Here is a 24,988-nt window from a genome sequence, read left to right on the forward strand (position 1 = left end):
CCTGACCCCCAGGAGAGGACTAAACAGTCCTGTGCCTGCTGTGACCATACACCTCTATCCCCTTGCAGACTCCCGCCGCTGCAAGAAGACTTTCCGCCAGTGCAACAACGGCCGCTGTGTTTCCAACATGCTATGGTGCAATGGGGTGGATGACTGCGGGGACGGCTCTGATGAGATTCCCTGCAACAGTGAGTGAGATGCTGCAAGCCCCAGCCTCCGATCTTACCCTGTGTAGTTCTCAGCCTCCACCCTGTCCTCACTCTGGCTGAGCATTTGTCCCCAGGCCCAGGATAGCTAGTTCAGGGAACTTGGAAGACAGGCTGGAGCTCTGTCCTGGGCCTTTGTGGCCCCACAGAGGGACTCTGTCCTGATGGTCCCTCTGTCCTGATGGCACTCATGGGTCCTGTTCTAGAGACAGCCTGTGGTGTGGGCGAGTTCCGCTGCCGAGACGGGTCCTGCATCGGGAACTCCAGTCGCTGCAACCAGTTCGTGGATTGTGAGGATGCCTCTGATGAGATGAACTGCAGTGAGTAACACCCCTGCCCATGCCTGTTCCATCCTCAGCCCAGCTCTGTCCCTTGTCCATTTACTCTTAGCCTCGCTGGCCCTGCATAGCAGCCTGTAGCCTGTCCCCCTCCTGCTTCCAGGATCCATGGCAGTAGCGAGTGAGCAGTAGGCACCAAATACGAAGTGCATCTTAAGTATTCTGAAAACAAAGCCACCACGGGGCCATCAGCTGCTCCCAGAGTGTGTTTTGGAGGGAACTGGGTTATGACCCCTGGGTTCCTATTGCTGTGAAGAGACACCATGACCATGACAACTCTTATAAAGGAAACATTTACTTGAGGTGGCTTACTTACAGTTTCAGAGGTTCAGTCCATTATCATATCAGGGAGCAGGGCAGCATGCAGACAGACATGGTGCTGGAGTAGTAGCTGAGATTCCTACATCTTACAGGCAACAGGAAGTCAACTGAGACACTGGACGGTATCCTGAGCATAGGAAACCTCATAGCCCGCCCCCACAGTGCCTCACTTCCTCCAACAAGGCCACATCCACTCCAGCAAAGCCACATCTCCCAACAGCGCCATTCCCTGCGAGATTATGGGGGCCAGTCACATTCAAACCACCACAGCCCCTCACCTCACCTTCCCTCCACCAGGTGCCACTGACTGCAGCAGCTATTTCCGCCTGGGCGTGAAAGGCGTGCTCTTCCAGCCTTGCGAGCGGACATCCCTCTGCTACGCACCCAACTGGGTGTGCGATGGTGCCAATGACTGTGGGGACTACAGTGATGAGCGTGACTGCCCAGGTCAGCCAGCAGTAGCTGCAGGGTGAACGGTAGGCCTGGGGCTACCAGCGTCTTCACGCCTCCCTCCTATCTCCAGGTGTGAAGCGGCCTAGGTGCCCCCTCAATTACTTTGCCTGCCCCAGTGGGCGCTGCATCCCCATGAGCTGGACGTGTGATAAAGAAGATGACTGTGAACACGGCGAAGATGAGACCCACTGCAGTGAGTGGCCCTGGCCCCCACAGCTTCCGCCACTGCATGAAGACCCTACCCGGCCCCACCTGATAGTCCTTATGCAAAGTGCCCTTCATGGAGAAGACCCTGGGTTTTCCATTTATGCCTCACTCTCTCAGACTCAAGAATAGGGTCGCTTTAGCTTTCAGTGAGCCTCGTGGGAAGGGATGCCATAGGCGTCTCTCCTGCCTCTCCTCTTGCCGTCTCACTATGTTCTCCAACTGTTCCAGACAAGTTCTGCTCAGAGGCTCAGTTTGAATGCCAGAACCACCGATGCATCTCCAAGCAGTGGCTGTGTGACGGCAGCGATGACTGTGGGGACGGCTCAGATGAGGCGGCTCACTGTGGTAAGGTCCCGAGAAGACACATTCATCCTACCTCCCCACAGAAGAGCCCACACGTGAGTGGGGCGTGTCGTCGTGGCTGCCCACTTGGCCCTGGCCTCTCCTCAGTCCCTCTGTCTCCTTGCTCCTCACACAGAAGGCAAGACTTGTGGGCCCTCCTCCTTCTCCTGTCCTGGCACCCACGTGTGTGTCCCCGAGCGCTGGCTCTGTGATGGTGACAAGGACTGTGCTGATGGCGCAGATGAGAGCATCTCAGCTGGCTGCTGTGAGTGGGGGAGGCCTCGAGGAACGGGTGGGAAGCAGGCACCACAGCCATGCCTTGCAGATGCTGGCAAATGAGGTCAAGGGTCGGAAGAGCTTCAGTGGGAGCCACACATTTTGTTAGCGCGGAGCCATGACTTTAGCTCCTGTGTCCAGACACGCACGCACGCGCACACACACACACACTGCCCATCCTACCTCTCACATCCCAGGGAACCCCAGGATGGGGACGTGACCACCAACAGCTCATAGGGAAGGCCTGGAGCAGGGCAGGCCTGAGCAGGGGATTCTGCCTCTGTCCCCAGTGTACAACAGCACCTGTGATGACCGTGAGTTCATGTGCCAGAACCGCCTGTGCATTCCCAAGCATTTTGTGTGTGACCATGACCGGGACTGTGCAGACGGCTCTGATGAATCCCCCGAGTGCGGTGAGTCCTGCGACTGGAAGAGGAGCCCTGCCTAGCTGTGCTTGCACAGGGTGGACGGCGTCTCATCGCCCCCTTCCCCCACACAGAGTACCCAACCTGTGGCCCCAATGAGTTCCGCTGCGCCAATGGGCGTTGCCTGAGCTCCCGCCAGTGGGAGTGTGATGGTGAGAATGACTGCCATGACCAGAGTGATGAGGCCCCCAAGAACCCACACTGCACCAGCCCAGGTGAGCCTAGCAGCCACTCCCCACCCCTTTCTCCTCTTCTCTCAAGAGCCCACAATAACCTGTCCCCACCACCCCGCCACAGAGCACAAATGCAACGCCTCATCGCAGTTCCTGTGTAGCAGTGGGCGCTGCGTGGCTGAGGCGCTGCTCTGCAATGGCCAGGATGACTGCGGGGACGGCTCCGATGAGCGCGGATGCCACGTCAATGAGTGTCTCAACCGCAAGCTTAGCGGCTGCAGTCAGGACTGTGAGGACCTTAAGATAGGCTTTAAGGTAAGCCTGGGCCTGGACAATTTGCTCCGCCCCCTCGTTCATTCATCATTCAGTTACTGAGCTCTCAATCTGCCAGGCAGTGTGCTAGGCTCTGGGGGTGTAGCAGGGGCAAACAGCGGTACCTGTTAGAGTCTCCATCTGTGTGGGTTTGTTCACGGGTGAGATAAAGGTGAAGAGAGAAGTGAAAAGTGGGGTTAGCAAGCAGGCTGTAGAGTTCAAGGGAAAGGCCCAGCCTGGAGGAAGAATTGTAACCCTGCAGATGCTATTTAACCCCCCAAGGAAGTGAACATAGACGGTATAAATGAGCCTTAGCCTTCGCTAAGCTACACTGAGGGGGTGGGATGTGATGGACACCACCAAGTAGGATGGCAGCCACAGGGTGCACAGATCACTGTCTGTGTGCCACTTGCCTTTCCATGCCCTCCAGAGGTCCTCCTGGTCCCTGGTTCCCAAAAAGGGAAGCCCAGACCCTGCTGTGTCCTCAGCCCCGGTTCCCTGTATCCTCAGTGCCGCTGTCGCCCTGGCTTCCGGCTCAAAGACGACGGCAGGACCTGTGCTGACGTGGACGAATGCAGCACCACCTTCCCCTGCAGCCAGCTCTGTGTCAACACCCACGGCAGTTACAAGTGTCTGTGTGTGGAGGGCTACGCACCCCGTGGTGGCGACCCCCACAGCTGCAAAGCTGTGACTGGTGAGACGGGCACTTGGAGGGTGAGATATGGTTCAGACAGCTGTGGGCTAGGGCAGGGGTGGCAGGTAGGGAGGGGGCATGGGACAGTATAGCTGGAGATATAAAAGCTACTAGAATGAAGACTAAAGCTACTAGAATGTTCCTGAGCCAGGACCCTCTTCCTACAGACGAGGAGCCGTTCCTCATCTTTGCCAACCGGTACTACCTGCGCAAGCTCAACCTGGATGGCTCCAACTACACACTGCTTAAGCAGGTGCCCAAACCCAAGCCTTCCTCACGCCCGCCCGCTGCCCGGGCCCAGTGCCGCCTCCGCACTTATTCCCACTTGGGCCCATGGTTGTCTTCTAGTGCCTCTCCCTTCAGCCACATCCAACGTCAGACATCCTTTCCCAGATACACATGTGCCCCGGCAGCAGCTGACTTCTCTGTGTCCATTCCAAACCCAGGGCCTGAACAATGCCGTTGCTTTGGACTTTGACTATCGAGAGCAGATGATCTACTGGACCGACGTGACCACCCAGGGCAGCATGATCCGAAGGATGCACCTTAATGGTAGCAACGTGCAGGTGAAGAGAAGGGTTGCCCCTAGGCAGCTGACTGGCACCCGAGGGCCCCCCCCCTGCAGACGAGCCCCACTCCCCTCCCCACACCCCTCATCTCCTCTGCCAACACTGCTTCTCCTTCCTCTGAGCCACAGAAACACCCTGCCTGTTTTAGCATCTCCCTCCCTAAACTCAGTGCAAGCACAAGGACATTTTTTTTCCTGCCCTCTCTGTGCCGCATTCCGTGCAGAGCTCCAGCCTGTCTTCGAAGTGTGTGTTGGTGCTCCTGGGTCCCCTGCTGATAATCACTTGGCCGCCTTGGGCTCAGAACAGGACATTTTAGATCTATCATCTTCCTAACGAGGCCAGGAGCGGGAGCTGTGCTCTGTTTCACAGGGGGGAGCAGCCAAGCCCCGGAGAGACTGAGGTTCCACTCGGGTTTCTCCCTCCCTGTGTTCCCTGCAGGTGCTGCACCGGACAGGCCTCAGCAACCCAGACGGGCTGGCTGTGGACTGGGTGGGTGGCAACCTGTACTGGTGTGACAAAGGCAGAGACACCATTGAGGTGTCCAAGCTCAATGGGGCCTATCGGACAGTGCTGGTCAGCTCCGGCCTCCGAGAGCCCAGGGCTCTAGTGGTGGACGTGCAGAATGGGTAAGTGGCCAAGAGCAGTGGGCGGAGCCCTGGGAAGCACGCCCAGCTCTCTGTAGGCTTCGGCATCATCCGTCTCTAGACTCTTGGAGTTCACTGCCCTTCCCCACCTGCCAGGTACCTCTACTGGACAGACTGGGGTGACCACTCGCTGATTGGACGCATCGGCATGGATGGGTCTAGCCGCAGTGTCATTGTGGACACTAAGATCACATGGCCCAATGGTCTGACGCTGGACTACGTCACGGAACGCATCTACTGGGCTGATGCCCGTGAGGACTACATTGAGTTTGCCAGCCTGGACGGCTCCAATCGCCACGTTGGTCCGTATGCTAGTGAGGCTGCCCGAGGCCAGCAGGCCTAGCCTGCCTGAGGTCTAAAGTGATGGGACAGAGTCTTGGGAGGCGGGGCACAAGAGGGTATCGTGTACAGAAACCACAAACCAGCAGTCTGTGTTTTCAAATACCGTGGTGCTTCTCCTGGACTGGCCACGTACCAGGCCACAATCAGCTCCTTATGGGGGAAGGTCCCATTCCACATGCAATGGGATGACTGCCTGAGGGGTGGGCATGTTAGAACTGTCTGAGGAACGTCTGTGCTCAGTACTTCTGTGGAGGAACTGTGTTGTGTGCTCCTGTAGAGAAGCAGTGTGACTGTTGGACAGGCCTGCGGTACAACCTTAGGAAGCCATAGAAACGTCTGCAACTGGGGTTCATTCCCAACTCAGGGTCATGGTGGGAGTTAAGAAGGTCAACTAGGCATGGAACCCAGTCTTACTTGGTGCCAGCTGCTGCTGTGTCTTTCCCCTGCCTTCCCCCTACCCTCTGTAGTGCTGAGCCAAGACATCCCACACATCTTTGCACTGACCCTGTTTGAAGACTACGTCTACTGGACGGACTGGGAAACAAAGTCCATCAACCGAGCCCACAAGACCACGGGTGCCAACAAAACACTACTCATCAGCACCCTGCACCGGCCCATGGACCTACACGTCTTTCATGGCCTGCGCCAGCCAGATGGTGAGCAGACGTGGTGGGGGAGAGCGGGACATATACACACACACACACACACACACACACACACACACACACACACACACACACACACACACACACACACACACACACACACACACACACACACACACACACACACACACACACACACACACACACACACACACACACACACACACACACACACACACACACACACACACACACACACACACACACACACACACACACACACACACACACACACACACACACACACACACACACACACACACACACACACACACACACACACACACACACACACACACACACACACACACACACACACACACACACACACACACACACACACACACACACACACACACACACACACACACACACACACACACACACACACACACACACACACACACACACACACACACACACACACACACACACACACACACACACACACACACACACACACACACACACACACACACACACACACACACACACACACACACACACACACACACACACACACACACACACACACACACACACACACACACACACACACACACACACACACACACACACACACACACACACACACACACACACACACACACACACACACACACACACACACACACACACACACACACACACACACACACACACACACACACACACACACACACACACACACACACACACACACACACACACACACACACACACACACACACACACACACACACACACACACACACACACACACACACACACACACACACACACACACACACACACACACACACACACACACACACACACACACACACACACACACACACACACACACACACACACACACACACACACACACACACACACACACACACACACACACACACACACACACACACACACACACACACACACACACACACACACACACACACACACACACACACACACACACACACACACACACACACACACACACACACACACACACACACACACACACACACACACACACACACACACACACACACACACACACACACACACACACACACACACACACACACACACACACACACACACACACACACACACAACACACACACACACACACACACACACACACACACACACACACACACACACACACACACACACACACACACACACACACACACACACACACACACACACACACACACACACACACACACACACACACACACACACACACACACACACACACACACACACACACACACACACACACACACACACACACACACACACACACACACACACACACACACACACACACACACACACACACACACACACACACACACACACACACACACACACACACACACACACACACACACACACACACACACACACACACACACACACACACACACACACACACACACACACACACACACACACACACACACACACACACACACACACACACACACACACACACACACACACACACACACACACACACACACACACACACACACACACACACACACACACACACACACACACACACACACACACACACACACACACACACACACACACACACACACACACACACACACACACACACACACCACACACACACACACACACACACACACACACACACACACACACACACACACACACACACACACACACACACACACACACACACACACACACACACACACACACACACACACACACACACACACACACACACACACACACACACACACACACACACACACACACACACACACAACACACACACACACACACACACACACACACACACACACACACACACACAACACACACACAACACACACACACACACACACACACACACACACAACACACACACACACACACACACACACACACACACACACACACACACACACACACACACACACACACACACACACACACACACACACCACACACACACACACACACACACACACACACACACACACACACACACACACACACACACACACACACACACACACACACACACACCACACACACACACACACACACACACACACACACACACCACACACACACACACAACCACACACACACACACACACACACACACACACACACACACACACACACACACACACACACACACACACACACACACACACACACACACACACACACACACACACACACACACACACACACACACACACACACACACACACACACACACACACACACACACACACACACACACACACACACACACACACACACACACACACACACACACACACACACACACACACACACACACACACACACACACACACACACACACACACACACACACACACACACACAACACACACACACACACACACACACACACACACACACACACACACACACACACACACACACACACACACACACACACACACACACACACACACACACACACACACACACACACACACACACACACACACACACACACACACACACACACACACACACACACACACACACACACACACACACACACACACACACACACACACACACACACACACACACACACACACACACACACACACCACACACACACACACACACACACACACACACACACACACACACACACACACACACACACACACACACACACACACACACACACACACACACACACACACACACACACACACACACACACACACACACACACACACACACACACACACACACACACACACACACACACACACACACACACACACACACACACACACACACACACACACACACACACAACACACACACACACACACACACACAACACACACACACACACACACACACACACACACACACACACACACACACACACACACACACACACACACACACACACACACACACACACACACACACACACACACACACACACACACACACACACACACACACACACACACACACACACACACACACACACACACACACACACACACACACACACACACACACACACACACACACACACACACCACACACACACACACACACACACACACACACACACACACACACACACACACACACACACACACACACACACACACACACACACACACACACACACACACACACACACACACACACACACACACACACACACACACACACACACACACACAACACACACACACACACACACACACACACACACACACACACACACACACAACACACACACACACACACACACACACACACACACACACACACACACACACACACACACACACACACACACACACACACACACACACACACACACACACACACACACACACACACACACACACACACACACACACACACACACACACACACACACACACACACACACACACACACACACACACACACACACACACACACACACACACACACACACACACACACACACACACACACACACACACACACACACACACACACACACACACACACACACACACACACACACACACACACACACACACACACACACACACACACACACACACACACACACACACACACACACACACACACACACACACACACACACACACACACACACACACACACACACACACACACACACACACACACACACACACACACACACACACACACACACACACACACACACACACACACACACACACACACACACACACACACACACACACACACACACACACACACACACACACACACACACACACACACACACACACACACACACACACACACACACACACACACACACACACACACACACACACACACACACACACACACACACACACACACACACACACACACACACACACACACACACACACACACACACACACACACACACACACACACACACACACACACACACACACACACACACACACACACACACACACACACACACACACACACACACACACACACACACACACACACACACACACACACACACACACACACACACACACACACACACACACACACACACACACACACACACACACACACACACACACACACACACACACACACACACACACACACACACACACACACACACACACACACACACACACACACACACACACACACACACACACACACACACACACACACACACACACACACACACACACACACACACACACACACACACACACACACACACACACACACACACACACACACACACACACACACACACACACACACACACACACACACACACACACACACACACACACACACACACACACACACACACACACACACACCACACACACACACACACACACACACACAACACACACACACACACACACACACACACACACACACACACACACACACACACACACACACACACACACACACACACACACACACACACACACACACACACACACACACACACACACACACACACACACACACACACACACACACACACACACACACACACACACACACACACACACACACACACACACACACACACACACACACACACACACACACACACACACACACACACACACACACACACACACACACACACACACACACACACACACACACACACACACACACACACACACACACACACACACACACACACACACACACACACACACACACACACACACACACACACACACACACACACACACACACACACACACACACACACACACACACACACACACACACACACACACACACACACACACACACACACACACACACACACACACACACACACACACACACACACACACACACACACACACACACACACACACACACACACACACACACACACACACACACACACACACACACACACACACACACACACACACACACACACACACACACACACACACACACACACACACACACACACACACACACACACACACACACACACACACACACACACACACACACACACACACACACACACACACACACACACACACACACACACACACACACACACACACACACACACACACACACACACACACACACACACACACACACACACACACACACACACACACACACACACACACACACACACACACACACACACACACACACACACACACACACACACACACGACGAGTGGACCATGCATGAAAGACCCAGTTCTCGGAGTTCCTACTCCTCCCTCCCTGGCACTGACTAAGCATCCCTGCCAGGTAGCGGACTTACAGAGGCTGTAGACATTATGGTCAGGCCCTCGGCAGTCCATCCTGGGTTCAACACTGAGGTCTTCTGGCAGCCACACCCTGAAGTTAGGGAGCCCAGAGCATCAAAGAAAACCAAGCCCAAGCTGATCCTGGGCATTGAGAGGTCCTTTCCTGTGTCCATTCTCAATCCCCTAACGAAGGCGGTGGGATAAAGATCTGCCATGCCTCTGAGCAGGATGGAGTGGACCGGATGTTCTTTAGAAGGCCAGAGACCATTCCCAGGAGGACCTACCCTCACAGTCAGAAACCTGTGACTTAAGAGTCATATCCCAGGACCAGTCATGACCCTTTGACCTCATTCTCTCTGGCAGTGCCCAATCACCCCTGCAAAGTCAACAATGGTGGCTGCAGCAACCTGTGCCTGCTGTCCCCTGGCGGTGGTCACAAATGTGCCTGCCCCACCAACTTCTATCTGGGTGGTGATGGCCGTACCTGTGTGTCCAACTGCACAGCAAGCCAGGTGAGGCTCCCCTCACGACTCCTCCTGTCTGTGCCTCAGTCCCCTGGCCCCTCACGCTTATGTCCCAGCACCCACATCTGGCATTCCCATGCTGACACCTCCATACTTCTTGCCTGCCTATCCCTTGTCTCCTCACAGCACTACTTTTACACTGGTCACCGTACAGACACCTCTGTACCCTAGTGCCGACCTCACCAGTGTCACTAGCCCTCATCTTCCTGTGCTCTCCTGTACAAATAGCCCTCATCTGGCCTTCTTCCATTTCTCATATCCCAACTGTCTGTCCAGCTCTCCCTCCCCCGACAAGCGCTAACCCCACCACTATTTCTCTGAAGCATTTCTGCCCCTTGAGAGAAAATATTTTTTGAGTTCCCCAAGCCCCCACCAACCCCATCTCGCCCCACCTGCCCTCCAGTTTGTGTGCAAGAACGACAAATGCATCCCCTTCTGGTGGAAGTGTGACACTGAGGATGACTGCGGAGACCACTCGGATGAGCCCCCAGACTGTCGTGAGTGTCCAGGGTGTGGGAGGAGGCAGAAAGCTCCTCACTGGCCACCAGGGGCAGAGACTTCAGTGATATACTTGCTCCCTGCTTGCTCTTTTTTTTTTTAGTGGTGTGTGTGTGCGTGATATGCATTTGTGAGTACAGGCATGTGCATGTATGTGCCCTGGTGAATGTGTGGAGGTCAGAGGGCAGCTTTCAGAAATCAGTTCTCTCCTCCCACCATGGGCCCTGAGGATTACTGGGGTCGTCAGGCCTAGGTGACAAACATCGCCGGGCCATCTCACTTCCTACTCTTCTGACACTGAGACTTCCTTCTCGGCAGCCGAGTTCAAGTGCCGCCCAGGCCAGTTCCAGTGCTCAACAGGCATCTGCACCAACCCTGCCTTCATCTGTGACGGGGACAATGACTGCCAAGACAGCAGTGACGAGGCCAACTGTGGTAAGGAGCTGCCCAGACAGCAGCCACTCGCGGGTTTAGAGAGCAAGGAAGCAACGGCAGCTTTTTCTCTAGGCTGCATTTGTGCTGCTCAGCCCCACCCCTACCTATCATTAGTTACCTCCGCTTCTCCCGCTCCCAGACATTCACGTCTGCCTGCCCAGTCAGTTCAAGTGCACCAACACCAACCGCTGCATTCCCGGCATCTTCCGTTGCAATGGACAGGACAACTGTGGGGACGGTGAAGACGAACGGGACTGCCGTAAGTGCCAGGTTCAGGGGAGTGGGCAGGGGACACCGTCACACGCCGTCGTTGAGGGATGACATGAGTCACGATGGGTGTCTCCTGGTTTTGCTTATAAAGCTGCTGTGTTCAGTATGGATAGTTGGCAGATCCAAAAGACAAAACAGAATACCAGACTGAGGTTAAACCATTCCTTCCTCCTCACCAAGACCAGGGCCGGGCTTTTGGAAGAGGGAAGACATGGTGACCAAAAACTGGGAGGAGACATAAGGGTCTTCATTCTCTCATCCACCTTGCAGCTGAGGTAACCTGCGCCCCCAACCAGTTCCAGTGCTCCATCACCAAGCGCTGCATCCCCCGCGTCTGGGTCTGTGACAGGGACAATGACTGTGTGGATGGCAGTGATGAGCCCGCCAACTGCAGTGAGTTGCCCATCTTCCCCTGCAGCGCCCGTGACTGCCTTACCGCAGCACGCACACACGCCCGCTCCCCTGAGCTGCTCTGCCTTTGCCCAGTGGTCCCCCAAGGGGACTCCTCACCCCTGCCCATGCCCTGCAGCCCAGATGACCTGTGGAGTAGATGAGTTCCGCTGCAAGGACTCAGGCCGCTGCATCCCAGCACGCTGGAAGTGTGACGGCGAGGACGACTGTGGTGATGGCTCCGATGAACCCAAGGAAGAGTGTGGTAAGCAGCCTCGGGTTCGGGGTACAGTGAAGTTCAGAGACAGACAGGCCTCTGGGCTGCCTGCTGACCAGGTCTCAGCATGGCCCCTGGTGCCACGTCTTGTGGAGACCGTAGAGCTGACACAGGGACACTTTCCCTGTAGTCCCCACCACCTCCCAATTCCTTGTTCCTCTCTCTCGCCACCCCCAGAAGAGGCTTACACAGAATCTTCTGTGCCCGCCCTGTTCATCTGTCCCCAAGTCAACCACCTTCCCCACACATTGCCCGTCTGCCCAGACCTTCCCGTAGATGCCACACAGTACCTACAGCAAGGGTGTTAACCGCCCCGGAGCCAAGTTTTCCCAGACTGCGATGACCACCTCCCCACATCGCCATCCTCACCTGCCCACCCTAGACCCCGTCCTCTGCCGCCCACTCCATCCCTGACAGCCCCGATCTACCCCTCCACATCTTGCCGCCCTTAGACGAGCGTACCTGCGAGCCCTACCAGTTCCGCTGCAAGAACAACCGCTGTGTGCCCGGCCGCTGGCAGTGTGACTATGACAACGACTGTGGGGACAACTCTGACGAGGAGAGCTGCAGTATGTCCTACGCCTCATCCTGCCCATCATCCCTTTCCCAGGCCTCGGTATCTCCCCCTCCTACCGCCGTTCAGGGGGTGGCCCTCCCAGGGCGAGGGGGTCAGGAACCCCTCCGCTGCACTCCACCCCACTCTATGTCGTGTACTTGGGCCTCTGCCATTTCACCTCATCTCATGTTTCTCTCCATTTTTACACTGTCCTCTTGGGGTTGCAGAGGTAGGTGTCTCCGTTGTGCTCCCGTTCCTGCCACCTCTGCCTCTGCCCCGGAGCCTTGCCCATCCCTGTGCTGTCCTTCCGCCCATCATCCTTAACTGGCCTCTCCCCGGGCCTGCTGCTTGTCTCAGTGGTCTTGTCCCTCCCTCCCCTACATGGTCTGTCCTAAGGACAGGACCAGGAACCCATGCCCTCTCCCGTGTGTCCATTCCTAGTGCGATAAGTGTGAATACCCTCTTTCCCAGCCAGTCTCATGAGAACAGCCAGTTAACTGCCTGGGTTTGGTTGAGTTGATCATCACGCCAGTCAGCTGTGGCCTCCAAGGGCGTAGGAATGAGCCTTGGGCTTGGGAGTAGTACATCCAAGGGCTGGAGATGCCCAGTGCCCACTGTGCTGGGGGCCTGTCTTGCCCACTGTGCTGGGGGCCTGTCTTTCCCCAGCCCCTCGGCCCTGCTCTGAGAGCGAGTTCTCCTGTGCCAACGGCCGCTGCATCGCCGGGCGCTGGAAGTGTGACGGGGACCATGACTGTGCCGACGGCTCAGACGAGGTGAGCACACAGGTCTCAAGGAAAGGGCTGACCTCAGAATTAGGGCAGGGCCCCAGGGGCCTGACCAGACTGCTGACTCCCATACCCACAGAAAGACTGTACTCCCCGCTGTGATATGGACCAGTTCCAGTGCAAGAGTGGACACTGCATCCCACTGCGCTGGCGCTGCGACGCAGACGCTGACTGCATGGATGGCAGTGATGAGGAAGCCTGTGGCACCGGGGGTGAGCCCCTCCAGTCTGGCATCGCCGCCCCTCCCACTCCCCCCCCCAGACCATTATGTGGGCCAAGTTTACTAAGCCTTTTATTTCTTTCATTCATGGTTCCTGCAACAAACCTTTATTGAGCATATACTGAGAGCCAAGCACTGTCCTAGGTGTTAGGGATGAAGCAATAGGCAAGGCTCAGGCCACTGGATGTTTTTCATGCAGGTTGTATCCTAACCTTGCTAAGGGAGCTAGCTAGGTGGAAATCCAGCAGAATCCTGTAGGCTGTGTCTACCCACCGCCCTACGCACCTCCCACCCAGTTGGCCATGTTAAGAGGCCAGATCCTGCTCACCCTCCCCCCCAGGGAAGTTAGTGAGCTCAGTAGCCCCGGGGGAGCAGTGTGACACATGTCAGGAGAGAAGCTGAGGGTTGGAGTAAGGGTTTCCACCTGGAAGGCAGCCTTCCTGGTTCTCCTCTATAGGCTGATCATCATGACCTAAAGCCTGCACTTGCCACAGGCTACACCAGGCTCAAGGTTCGTATCTCATCTACTCAGGAAGAGCACCCCTGTGGACACACCCTTAAGTAGCCTCTCCCCAAAATACCAGAGGGAGCCAATGCCTCTCTGCCAGCTGGGCAGGCAATTAAGGCAGCTGAGTCTCCAGCTTCCCTGGCGAACCCTGGGCCTCGGCCCCACCCATGGAGAAAGTGACAGATACAATCCTATAGCCACAGCCTGTATTCATTCTCATGCCTTTGTTCACCCTGTACCCAGTGAGGACCTGCCCCTTGGATGAATTCCAATGTAACAACACTCTGTGCAAGCCACTGGCCTGGAAGTGTGACGGTGAGGACGACTGTGGGGATAACTCGGATGAGAACCCTGAGGAATGCGGTAAGATTTAGGATGGAGCAAGGTGGGGTCAGGGGGCTGCCCAAGGCAAGGACAGAGCATCAGGTGGGACCATGACTCCCATACTCCCCGGTGGCCACCTATCCCCTACCCCTCACCCCCAAGACTTATCTGGCTGTCCCTGGCTTCCTCAGCCCGGTTCGTGTGTCCTCCCAACCGGCCCTTCCGATGCAAGAATGACCGAGTCTGCCTGTGGATCGGGCGCCAGTGTGATGGCACTGACAACTGTGGTGATGGGACTGACGAGGAAGACTGTGGTGAGCTGAGGGCAATGAGGGGGCCCTGGGGGAGCTGCATCTGGAGAGCGGATGGTTCTGCCAGGCTGAAGATGGGGGCCTAACTCTGGGGCGAGGTATTGAAGGCCTCCTGGGGCCCTGGGGCTACAGGTTTAGCACATCCACCCCCCACCCTCAGCTTGATGAGCAGACAGGACACACCTATGTTAGCAAGATCTCTGTGGAAGGAGGGATAGTGTGGTCAGTACCCAGAGCCTGAAGCCTCTTCCCTCCCCAGAGCCCCCCACGACCCAGAACCCCCACTGCAAAGATAAGAAGGAGTTCCTTTGCCGGAACCAGCGCTGTCTGTCATCCTCACTGCGCTGTAACATGTTTGACGACTGTGGAGATGGCTCCGATGAGGAGGACTGCAGCATCGGTAGGACTGGGTGTGAGAGCAGGGGGGAGGGTACCAGGGACAGGGCTTAGATGCCGGGGCGGGGCCTAGGTGAGGGAATCCACTGTTTGTCCCCCACAGACCCCAAGCTGACCAGCTGCGCCACCAATGCCAGCATCTGTGGGGATGAAGCACGTTGCATGCGCACCGAGAAGGCCGCCTACTGTGCCTGCCGCTCAGGCTTCCACACTGTGCCGGGCCAGCCAGGATGCCAGGGTAGGAAAGCTGGACGGGAGGTGAATGGGCTGAAACCCCAGCTCCTAGACTCCCCATGACCCTCAATGTAACCCCCAGACATCAACGAGTGTCTGCGCTTCGGCACCTGCTCACAGCTCTGCAACAACACGAAGGGTAGCCACCTCTGCAGCTGTGCCCGCAACTTCATGAAGACACACAATACCTGCAAGGCTGAAGGTGCTAGATTCGGGGAAGGACAGGAAGGGTGGGTGGGTGGGTGGGTAGGGCCATACCACACAGGAGGCTATGAAATGGAGCTGGCAGAATGTCCCCAGAATGGAACATTCCCAAGTATACTTCTTTGGTCAGGCATGGCCTCCAGACCCAAGCTAGACTGCGATGCCAACCTGAGCAAAGCATAGGAGAGAGAGAGGGCACTGGGTGGGTTTCTGAAAGTTCTGTGGGAGCAACACTCCCACATGGCGCGCGCGGGCGCGCACACACACACATACACACACACACACACAGGTCCCACTGCCCTAGGTTAACAGTACAGTTAGACTCAGTCACATGGGCCTGCCTGCATATCCTCCCCCATGCTCTGACAAGGCATTGCACCTTCCACGTGCCCGTGCTCACACACCACACACGCACATGGGCGTGTATATATATATATACACACACCAGCAAGAGGACCCTACATGCCTGTCCCCTCTCAGCAAGTGATTCCTCCGGAGACCACAAGGCAGAATTCCTGAAGCTGTCAGGAAAGTGAGATGCAAGGACAGATTTCTGGAGGATCTGGCTATTCCGTTATCAGTTTGGAGCACAGGTTTGAGTCCTCAGGCCTGATGTTGGAGACACCAGTACCAGAAGCGTCCCTTTCTGTCTGAAACAAATGCTTTGATTAGATCAGAGGCTACTACAGAATGCCAGGGACTTAGCTGGAGGTCATCCTTGTCCGTTACTTGGCCGTATGAGTCCAAGGGATTGAACTCAGGCCCTGGCTGTTGCCTGCACCTCTCAAACCCATCTAAGAGGTGATCTCTGACTCTGGTAGGCTCCGAGTACCAGGTCCTCTACATCGCTGATGACAATGAGATCCGCAGCTTGTTCCCTGGGCACCCTCACTCAGCCTATGAGCAGACCTTCCAGGGCGATGAGAGCGTCCGAATAGATGCCATGGATGTCCACGTCAAGGCTGGCCGTGTCTACTGGACTAACTGGCACACAGGCACAATCTCCTATCGGAGCCTGCCACCCGCCGCACCTCCTACTACTTCCAACCGTCACCGGAGACAGATCGACCGGGGTGTCACTCACCTCAATGTAAGTGCCCAGCCTGACAGAATTGGTGGAAGAGCAGAACAGTACTTGAAAAGGGACTGTGGGAGCTGGCAGAGCCTAAGGCTAGAAGGCAAGGACATTAGGCATTGCCTGTTAAGGCACAGCTAGTAGCCCAAGCAATAGTTGGCCCTGCCATATGGCAGGACAGACTGACATTCGGCATCAGAGCCCACTCTGATACATGCTTGTCACTCCTCCATGTCATTATTGGCCAACTTGTTCAACTACTTGGAGATAATACCAACCCCAGGCTTATGTAGAGTTCAGCAATAGAATGTGCAAAGCCCTAGGTTTGATCCCCAGCAACAGCAATGAAAATAAAACAACAATGATGATAAATACCTAATATTAGCCGGGCGTTGGTGGTGCATGCCTTTAATCCCAGGACTCGGAAGGCAGAGGCGGGCGGATCTCTGTGAGTTTGAGGCCAGCCGGGTCTCCAGAGCGAGTGCCAGGATAGGCCCCAAAGCTACACAGAGAAACCCTGTCTCAAAAAACCAATAATTATAATAGTAATAATAATAATACCTAATCTTACAAGCTTCTTTCTGTATCTGGCTGCTTGGTTTTTTAGTGCTAGACAAGTGCTTTACTGGCAAAACTACACTCCCAGCTTCATAGACTGTTTTATTTATTTAGAAAGTGTGTGTGTGTGTGTGTGTGTGCGCGCACGCGCGCAACACATGTAGATGCCATGGTGCATGCGTAGAACTCAGAGCACAACTTGGAGTTCTTTCTCTACCATATGAGTCCCAGGGATTTGAACTCTGGTCACTAGGCTTGGCAGCAAGCACCTTTATCCACTAAGCCATCTCACTGCCCCACCCGGCCCCATAGCTTTTTTTTTTTTTTTTTTTAAGTGAGGATTAACTAGAAAAACATGAAGATATGCCAGGCGTGGTGGCTCATGCCTGTAATTCAATGGAGGGAAAGCAAAAGATAAGAGGTCAACCTGGGCTACACAGTGAGTTCCAGATCTGCCTGAGCTGCGATAGAGACCTAGTCCAAAGAAAAAAAGATCCTGGAGACTGTTTGTAGCCATGTTGGTCAGGGGGTGACAGAGTCCGGAGGATGGGGATAATGGACGGGAAGACAGAAGATGGTGATCCCTGAATACGTGACGCTGCTTAGATTTCAGGGCTAAAGATGCCGAGAGGGATTGCCATTGATTGGGTGGCCGGAAACGTGTACTGGACCGACTCTGGCCGAGACGTGATCGAGGTGGCACAAATGAAGGGAGAGAACCGCAAGACACTCATCTCGGGCATGATTGATGAGCCCCACGCCATCGTGGTGGACCCGCTGAGGGGGTGGGCAAGGGCCCTGGGGGGAGGTGTTTGGGCTGGTGTCGGGAAGCCCTTAGGACAGGCCCAGCATCCACAGGGGACAGAGACCACAGGCTTCTGGCCCTCCTCGAGCCACTGCTGGGGACTCCCAGTTAAATGGCTAACCTCTGCTTGACTTGGTTGCCAAGACCTGAGTCCCCCTCCAGGGGGCAGCTCTGCCCCTTTAGATGCTACTGGCTTAGCATCTTGTAGAGTAGATGATGCTAGCCTGGCTCAGAAATTGTCTCCTGGGTCTCATTGTGGAGAGGACAGGCATCTTCTTCCCGTTGGCCAGCAGCATCCATCCCAGGCTAGGTGCTGTGTTGCACTTTGGTCTTTTCTGTGGCCCTGGAGGACAACCCGCTCTTACTTCTTCCTCCTTAGTACCATGTACTGGTCAGACTGGGGCAACCACCCCAAGATTGAAACAGCAGCGATGGATGGGACCCTTCGAGAGACTCTCGTGCAGGACAACATCCAGTGGCCCACAGGTCCCTGGGGCAGGGGTAGAGTGTGGGAGGTACAGGGCTCTGATCCCAGCTGCTTCAAAAGTCGCCCAAAATTGAGGGCAGTGGGGCAGGCAGCTTCCAACAGGTCAGGCTAAGGGCCGTGGGAGCATTTTTCCAGATGGGTGATCGGGAGAGATTACACGAGCAATGTGGTTGCTGCCCTGGACACCAGACAGAATCAGTTCTATTATCCATGGCAGAGGCTGAGCCCTCACAGCATTTTCTCACCTCAGGCCTGGCTGTGGATTATCACAATGAACGGCTATACTGGGCAGATGCCAAGCTTTCAGTTATCGGCAGCATCCGGCTCGATGGCACTGATCCCGTCGTGGCTGCTGACGGCAAACGAGGTCAGAGGATGGCGGCAGTGTGGTCCCTAACCCAGCCGTTAGGCCTCCTACCCTTCCTACTGCTTCCATCCTTCAGTTAGACTGGTCCCCAATTTATTCATCCTACCAACATTAAGTTCTGTGGAGTCAGCAGGGGTGGAAGAACTTGGCAGATGGGGGGAGAGAAAGCCAAAGTCTCCTGTGACCCCTGAAATCTCGTGGTGACCAGACCGTTTGCCAGTAGCGGGGCAGGGATCATTGGTTTGGATGGAGCCGTGTGTCTGGCGGCCCAGGCAGTCATCTTGTTTTAACCTGACCCTTCTCCCTCCCCCAGGCCTCAGTCACCCCTTCAGCATCGACGTGTTTGAGGATTACATCTATGGCGTCACTTACATCAATAATCGTGTCTTCAAGATCCACAAGTTTGGACACAGCCCCCTGATCAACCTGACTGGGAGCCTGAGCCACGCCTCAGACGTGGTCCTCTACCATCAGCACAAGCAGCCTGAGGGTGTGCTAGCGGGAAAGCCCAGGGTGTGGAGGGGAAGGCCAGTGAGGAGGGAGTGTTCTAGAGCTACAGGGCTCAGGACAAGCCCTGCTCAGTATCTACCCCTTCCACACACCCGCAGTGACCAACCCCTGTGACCGCAAGAAGTGTGAGTGGCTGTGTCTCCTGAGCCCCAGTGGGCCTGTGTGTACCTGTCCCAATGGAAAGAGACTGGATAATGGCACCTGTGTGCCCGTGCCCTCTCCAACACCCCCTCCGGATGGTATGCACGCTCCTTCTTGGGTACCCTAGGATCTGGCTTGCCTGACCTTGGGTCCCACTTCTTTGCCCTGATGAGTTCTTCTCACAGCCCCTAGGCCTGGAACCTGCACCCTGCAATGCTTCAATGGTGGTAGCTGTTTCCTCAATGCACGGAGGCAGCCCAAGTGCCGCTGCCAGCCCCGTTACACAGGCGACAAGTGTGAACTGGACCAGTGCTGGGGGTACTGTCGAAATGGGGGCACCTGTGCCGCTTCCCCCTCTGGTATGTCCCCAACTAGGACTGGTGCTTTCCCCCCTCATCCTGGCCCCCACCTTCGGGCAGATGCCTCTCCTTGCCTCATCATCCTCCTGTTACCCCAGCACCCGCTCCCTCTGTTGCTTCCCTGGGTCCCTCGCAGCTCTGTTATGGGCCCCGGTGGTTCCCAGTGCCACGGTCCCACTCAAAAGTCCTCTCCCATCAGGCATGCCCACGTGCCGGTGCCCCACAGGCTTCACGGGCCCCAAGTGCACGCAGCAGGTGTGTGCAGGCTACTGTGCCAACAACAGCACCTGTACCGTCAACCAGGGCAACCAGCCCCAGTGCCGATGTCTACCTGGCTTCCTGGGTGATCGTTGCCAGTACCGTGAGTGAATCATTCCAGCCCCAGGGAAGGAAGAGGGAAGCAGGAACCCACAGGAGCAAGTGGAGGAGGGAAGCCATGTACAGATGGACTATGCCCAGGCTGTGGGTGCTGTCCACCATGTTGGTGTAGGGAGCCTCCAGGCACCAGGATTATTCAACAAGATGAATATTTAAAGGACATCCTTGTGTCCTGGGGCCTGTGACAGGGCCGTAGGGGCTTATGAGGTAGTGGGAGTCATCTCCAGGTTGTGGAAATTCCTGACCCCTGCATAATGAACCCTTATGAAGGTAGGGCTTGGGGTACTTTCTCTCCATTCCCAACCACAGGGCAGTGCTCAGGCTACTGTGAGAACTTTGGCACCTGCCAGATGGCTGCCAATGGCTCCCGACAATGTCGCTGCACTGTCTACTTCGAGGGACCAAGGTGTGAGGTGAAAAAGTGCAGCCGCTGCCTCCAAGGAGCCTGTGTGGTCAATAAGCAGACCGGAGATGTCACTTGCAAGTGAGTGGGACCCTGCCTCCACATTCTTCCCTGTCACAACTGTCATGCCTCTCTCCTTCCACCCCTCACCCCGTTAGAGCGTCACAGGCACCTGCCAGCCCCATCTCCAGGTGTTGATTCCTTTCCACAGCTGCACTGATGGCCGGATAGCCCCCAGTTGTCTGACCTGCGTTGATCACTGCAGCAATGGTGGCTCCTGCACCATGAACAGCAAAATGATGCCCGAGTGCCAGTGAGTTGGGCCTGAGCCTCACCAGGAGTAGGATGTCCGTCTCCCTCAAATCTGAGCAGAACCACCTGGCCCCTGGGGCTCCGCCTAGTTCCCGCAACTGCAGGGTGGACTTTGCAGAGGCCACGCCTGCACACTCAGCTTTGCTTTCCTGCCTGCAGGTGCCCGCCCCATATGACAGGACCCCGTTGTGAGGACCACGTCGTCAGTCAACAACAGCCTGGACGTGAGTGATGGATGAGTGGGTCTGCCAAGACCTAGAGCGAGAGCTTTGGGCCCCCACCTCTCTGTGCTTCAGACTCAGTTTTCTGACTTCTCTCTCTAGATATGGCTTCCATCCTGATCCCTCTACTGCTGCTCCTGCTGCTGCTTCTGGTGGCAGGAGTGGTCTTCTGGTACAAGCGCCGAGTCCGAGGGTGAGCCACTTCAAGTCTGGAAAATTCTGTTATCTTACAACCCCCCCTTCACCATCATTGCTGTTGCCTGACTCCTGCCTCTCCCCAGGGCCAAGGGCTTCCAGCACCAGCGGATGACCAATGGGGCCATGAATGTGGAAATTGGGAACCCCACCTACAAGATGTATGAAGGTGGAGAGCCCGACGATGTCGGGGGCCTCCTGGATGCTGATTTTGCCCTTGACCCTGACAAGGTAGACTGGAGGCCATCGAAGGGACTTCCAGGATCCAAGGACGGGGGGGGGGTGGAGGTGGGGGGAAGGCAGGACGACTAAAGGTGTTGTACTGAGTGATGGCTCAGAAGTGGGAGCTAGAATATTCTAAACCTCTCAACCCTCGTTCATTTTTGCAGCCTACCAACTTCACCAACCCAGTATATGCCACACTCTACATGGGGGGCCATGGCAGCCGCCACTCCCTGGCCAGCACGGACGAGAAGCGAGAACTCCTGGGCCGGGGACCTGAGGACGAGATAGGGGATCCCTTGGCATAGGGCCCTGCCCCCAACGGACATCCCCAGAAAGCCCCTGCCAGACACGAGTCCTTCAATGAGCCCCCTCCCCAGCCAGCCCTTCTCCGGCCCTGCCGGATGTACAAATGTAAAAATGAAGGAATTACTTTTTATATGTGAACGAGCCAGCGAGCACAGTATTATCTCTTCCATTACCCTTCCTGCCTGCTCCTCAGCAAACCCCCCCCCCATGCTGCCTTGAGCGGGCAGGGAGGGCTCTGTGGCTCAAAGGTATGAAGGAGCCCATCTCTGTTCCCTACTACACACCCGGAAGCTGGTGACACAGCCTTCTGCCTGTGCGAGACACTCGTCAGGGCTCCCTGTCCCAGCTTCCACCTCCTCAGTTATCTGGGGGTTCCTTCTGGGGAGGTGGAGTCCTCTGCTGACCCTGTCTGGAAGATTTGGCTTTGTGAGGTAGGAAGAAAAGAGAATTTTTTTTAGTTCTTGAGGGAAGTCACCCCAAGTCCCAGCTCCCACTTTTGGGGCACCTCTGAGATGGCCATGCTCAGTATCCCTTCCAGACAGGCTCTCCCCTCTCCAGTGCCCCCACTGTGGCTCCTAGGGCTGTATACATTCTTTGGTAACTGTCCCCCAGCTCCCCCTCCCCTTGAGGACCAGGAAGAGTTGGGGCATACCAAGGAAGGGCAAGTGGGCAGCCCCATTTTGGGGACGTGAACGTTTTAATAATTTTTGCTGAATTCCTTTACAATTAAATAACACAGATATTGTTATAAATAAAATTGTAAAAAAGAAAAAAAAAAAAAAGACAAGAAAAAAAGCCACTGTGTCTGCCTGCTAGTGTGAGACTTTGAGGGCTGGGGCTGTGCTTACTTACTCCAGCCACCAGAGGGAGCTTTGCTGCATGCTGGAGACTGGCCTGAGAACCCTAAGGTCAATGTCTTCAGCCACACTCCATCCTCCAGTCTTCCTATGGCAGGAAGAGCTGATTTTTGGTGTATGACCTTGAGCCTGTGACTTGTGGTGGTAGGATCTGGTGTTCCCCTGCCCCAGCACACTGACTTGGAGTTCTGTTTCACTGCTTTGTACCCCTCACTGTGCACTTGTCCCCCACAGTGAGCTACCATACCAGAAAAAAATGAGTACATTGAGCCATGAGGCTTCCCAAGCCTTCAGGATGGTCAGCTACAGCTCCCTGCTCCCTGCTCCCAGCTCCCTTTGAAATGTTGCCATCTTACTCTATGACGCCATGAGTAAAACTGTGGCTGTAAGGCCAGCAAGATGCTTCCATGGATAGAGTTATGCAGGCCTGGTGACTTGAGTTTGATCTTGGAACCCATGGAAGAGTGAGCAAGAACCAGCTCCATAAAATTGTTCTCTGAGCCAGGCGGTGGTGGCACACACCTTTAATCCCAGCACTCGGGAGGCAGAGGCAGGTGGATCTCTGT

General features: G+C 54.9%; 1 protein-coding gene across 1 annotated transcript in view; it reads left to right on the top strand.

The window, feature by feature from the left end:
* The window catches only part of Lrp1 (LDL receptor related protein 1), an 84,439-nt gene extending 60,079 nt beyond the window's left edge, over positions 1–24,360 (top strand). The window contains exons 47-89 of the mRNA XM_027392194.2: positions 69–188; positions 413–526; positions 1,163–1,312; positions 1,389–1,511; positions 1,754–1,870; positions 2,004–2,132; positions 2,434–2,556; positions 2,643–2,783; positions 2,866–3,056; positions 3,564–3,747; positions 3,915–4,000; positions 4,194–4,313; positions 4,755–4,942; positions 5,057–5,262; positions 5,770–5,958; positions 11,655–11,803; positions 12,219–12,312; positions 12,632–12,748; positions 12,888–13,007; positions 13,289–13,411; positions 13,548–13,673; positions 14,138–14,254; positions 14,908–15,014; positions 15,106–15,238; positions 15,998–16,117; positions 16,270–16,392; positions 16,649–16,789; positions 16,889–17,023; positions 17,102–17,221; positions 18,045–18,313; positions 19,463–19,641; positions 20,041–20,147; positions 20,399–20,515; positions 20,829–21,005; positions 21,124–21,264; positions 21,352–21,525; positions 21,725–21,886; positions 22,213–22,387; positions 22,518–22,619; positions 22,778–22,842; positions 22,942–23,032; positions 23,121–23,265; positions 23,424–24,360. Of these exons, the coding sequence (XP_027247995.1) occupies positions 69–188; positions 413–526; positions 1,163–1,312; positions 1,389–1,511; positions 1,754–1,870; positions 2,004–2,132; positions 2,434–2,556; positions 2,643–2,783; positions 2,866–3,056; positions 3,564–3,747; positions 3,915–4,000; positions 4,194–4,313; positions 4,755–4,942; positions 5,057–5,262; positions 5,770–5,958; positions 11,655–11,803; positions 12,219–12,312; positions 12,632–12,748; positions 12,888–13,007; positions 13,289–13,411; positions 13,548–13,673; positions 14,138–14,254; positions 14,908–15,014; positions 15,106–15,238; positions 15,998–16,117; positions 16,270–16,392; positions 16,649–16,789; positions 16,889–17,023; positions 17,102–17,221; positions 18,045–18,313; positions 19,463–19,641; positions 20,041–20,147; positions 20,399–20,515; positions 20,829–21,005; positions 21,124–21,264; positions 21,352–21,525; positions 21,725–21,886; positions 22,213–22,387; positions 22,518–22,619; positions 22,778–22,842; positions 22,942–23,032; positions 23,121–23,265; positions 23,424–23,564 (5,951 nt within the window). The 3' untranslated portion in view covers positions 23,565–24,360. The remainder of the gene's footprint in view (positions 1–68; positions 189–412; positions 527–1,162; positions 1,313–1,388; positions 1,512–1,753; positions 1,871–2,003; positions 2,133–2,433; positions 2,557–2,642; positions 2,784–2,865; positions 3,057–3,563; positions 3,748–3,914; positions 4,001–4,193; positions 4,314–4,754; positions 4,943–5,056; positions 5,263–5,769; positions 5,959–11,654; positions 11,804–12,218; positions 12,313–12,631; positions 12,749–12,887; positions 13,008–13,288; positions 13,412–13,547; positions 13,674–14,137; positions 14,255–14,907; positions 15,015–15,105; positions 15,239–15,997; positions 16,118–16,269; positions 16,393–16,648; positions 16,790–16,888; positions 17,024–17,101; positions 17,222–18,044; positions 18,314–19,462; positions 19,642–20,040; positions 20,148–20,398; positions 20,516–20,828; positions 21,006–21,123; positions 21,265–21,351; positions 21,526–21,724; positions 21,887–22,212; positions 22,388–22,517; positions 22,620–22,777; positions 22,843–22,941; positions 23,033–23,120; positions 23,266–23,423) is intronic.
* The last annotated feature ends 628 nt before the right edge of the window (positions 24,361–24,988 follow it).

This window comes from Cricetulus griseus (assembly GCF_003668045.3).
Source record: "Cricetulus griseus strain 17A/GY chromosome 1 unlocalized genomic scaffold, alternate assembly CriGri-PICRH-1.0 chr1_0, whole genome shotgun sequence".
Lineage (NCBI taxonomy): Eukaryota > Metazoa > Chordata > Mammalia > Rodentia > Cricetidae > Cricetulus > Cricetulus griseus.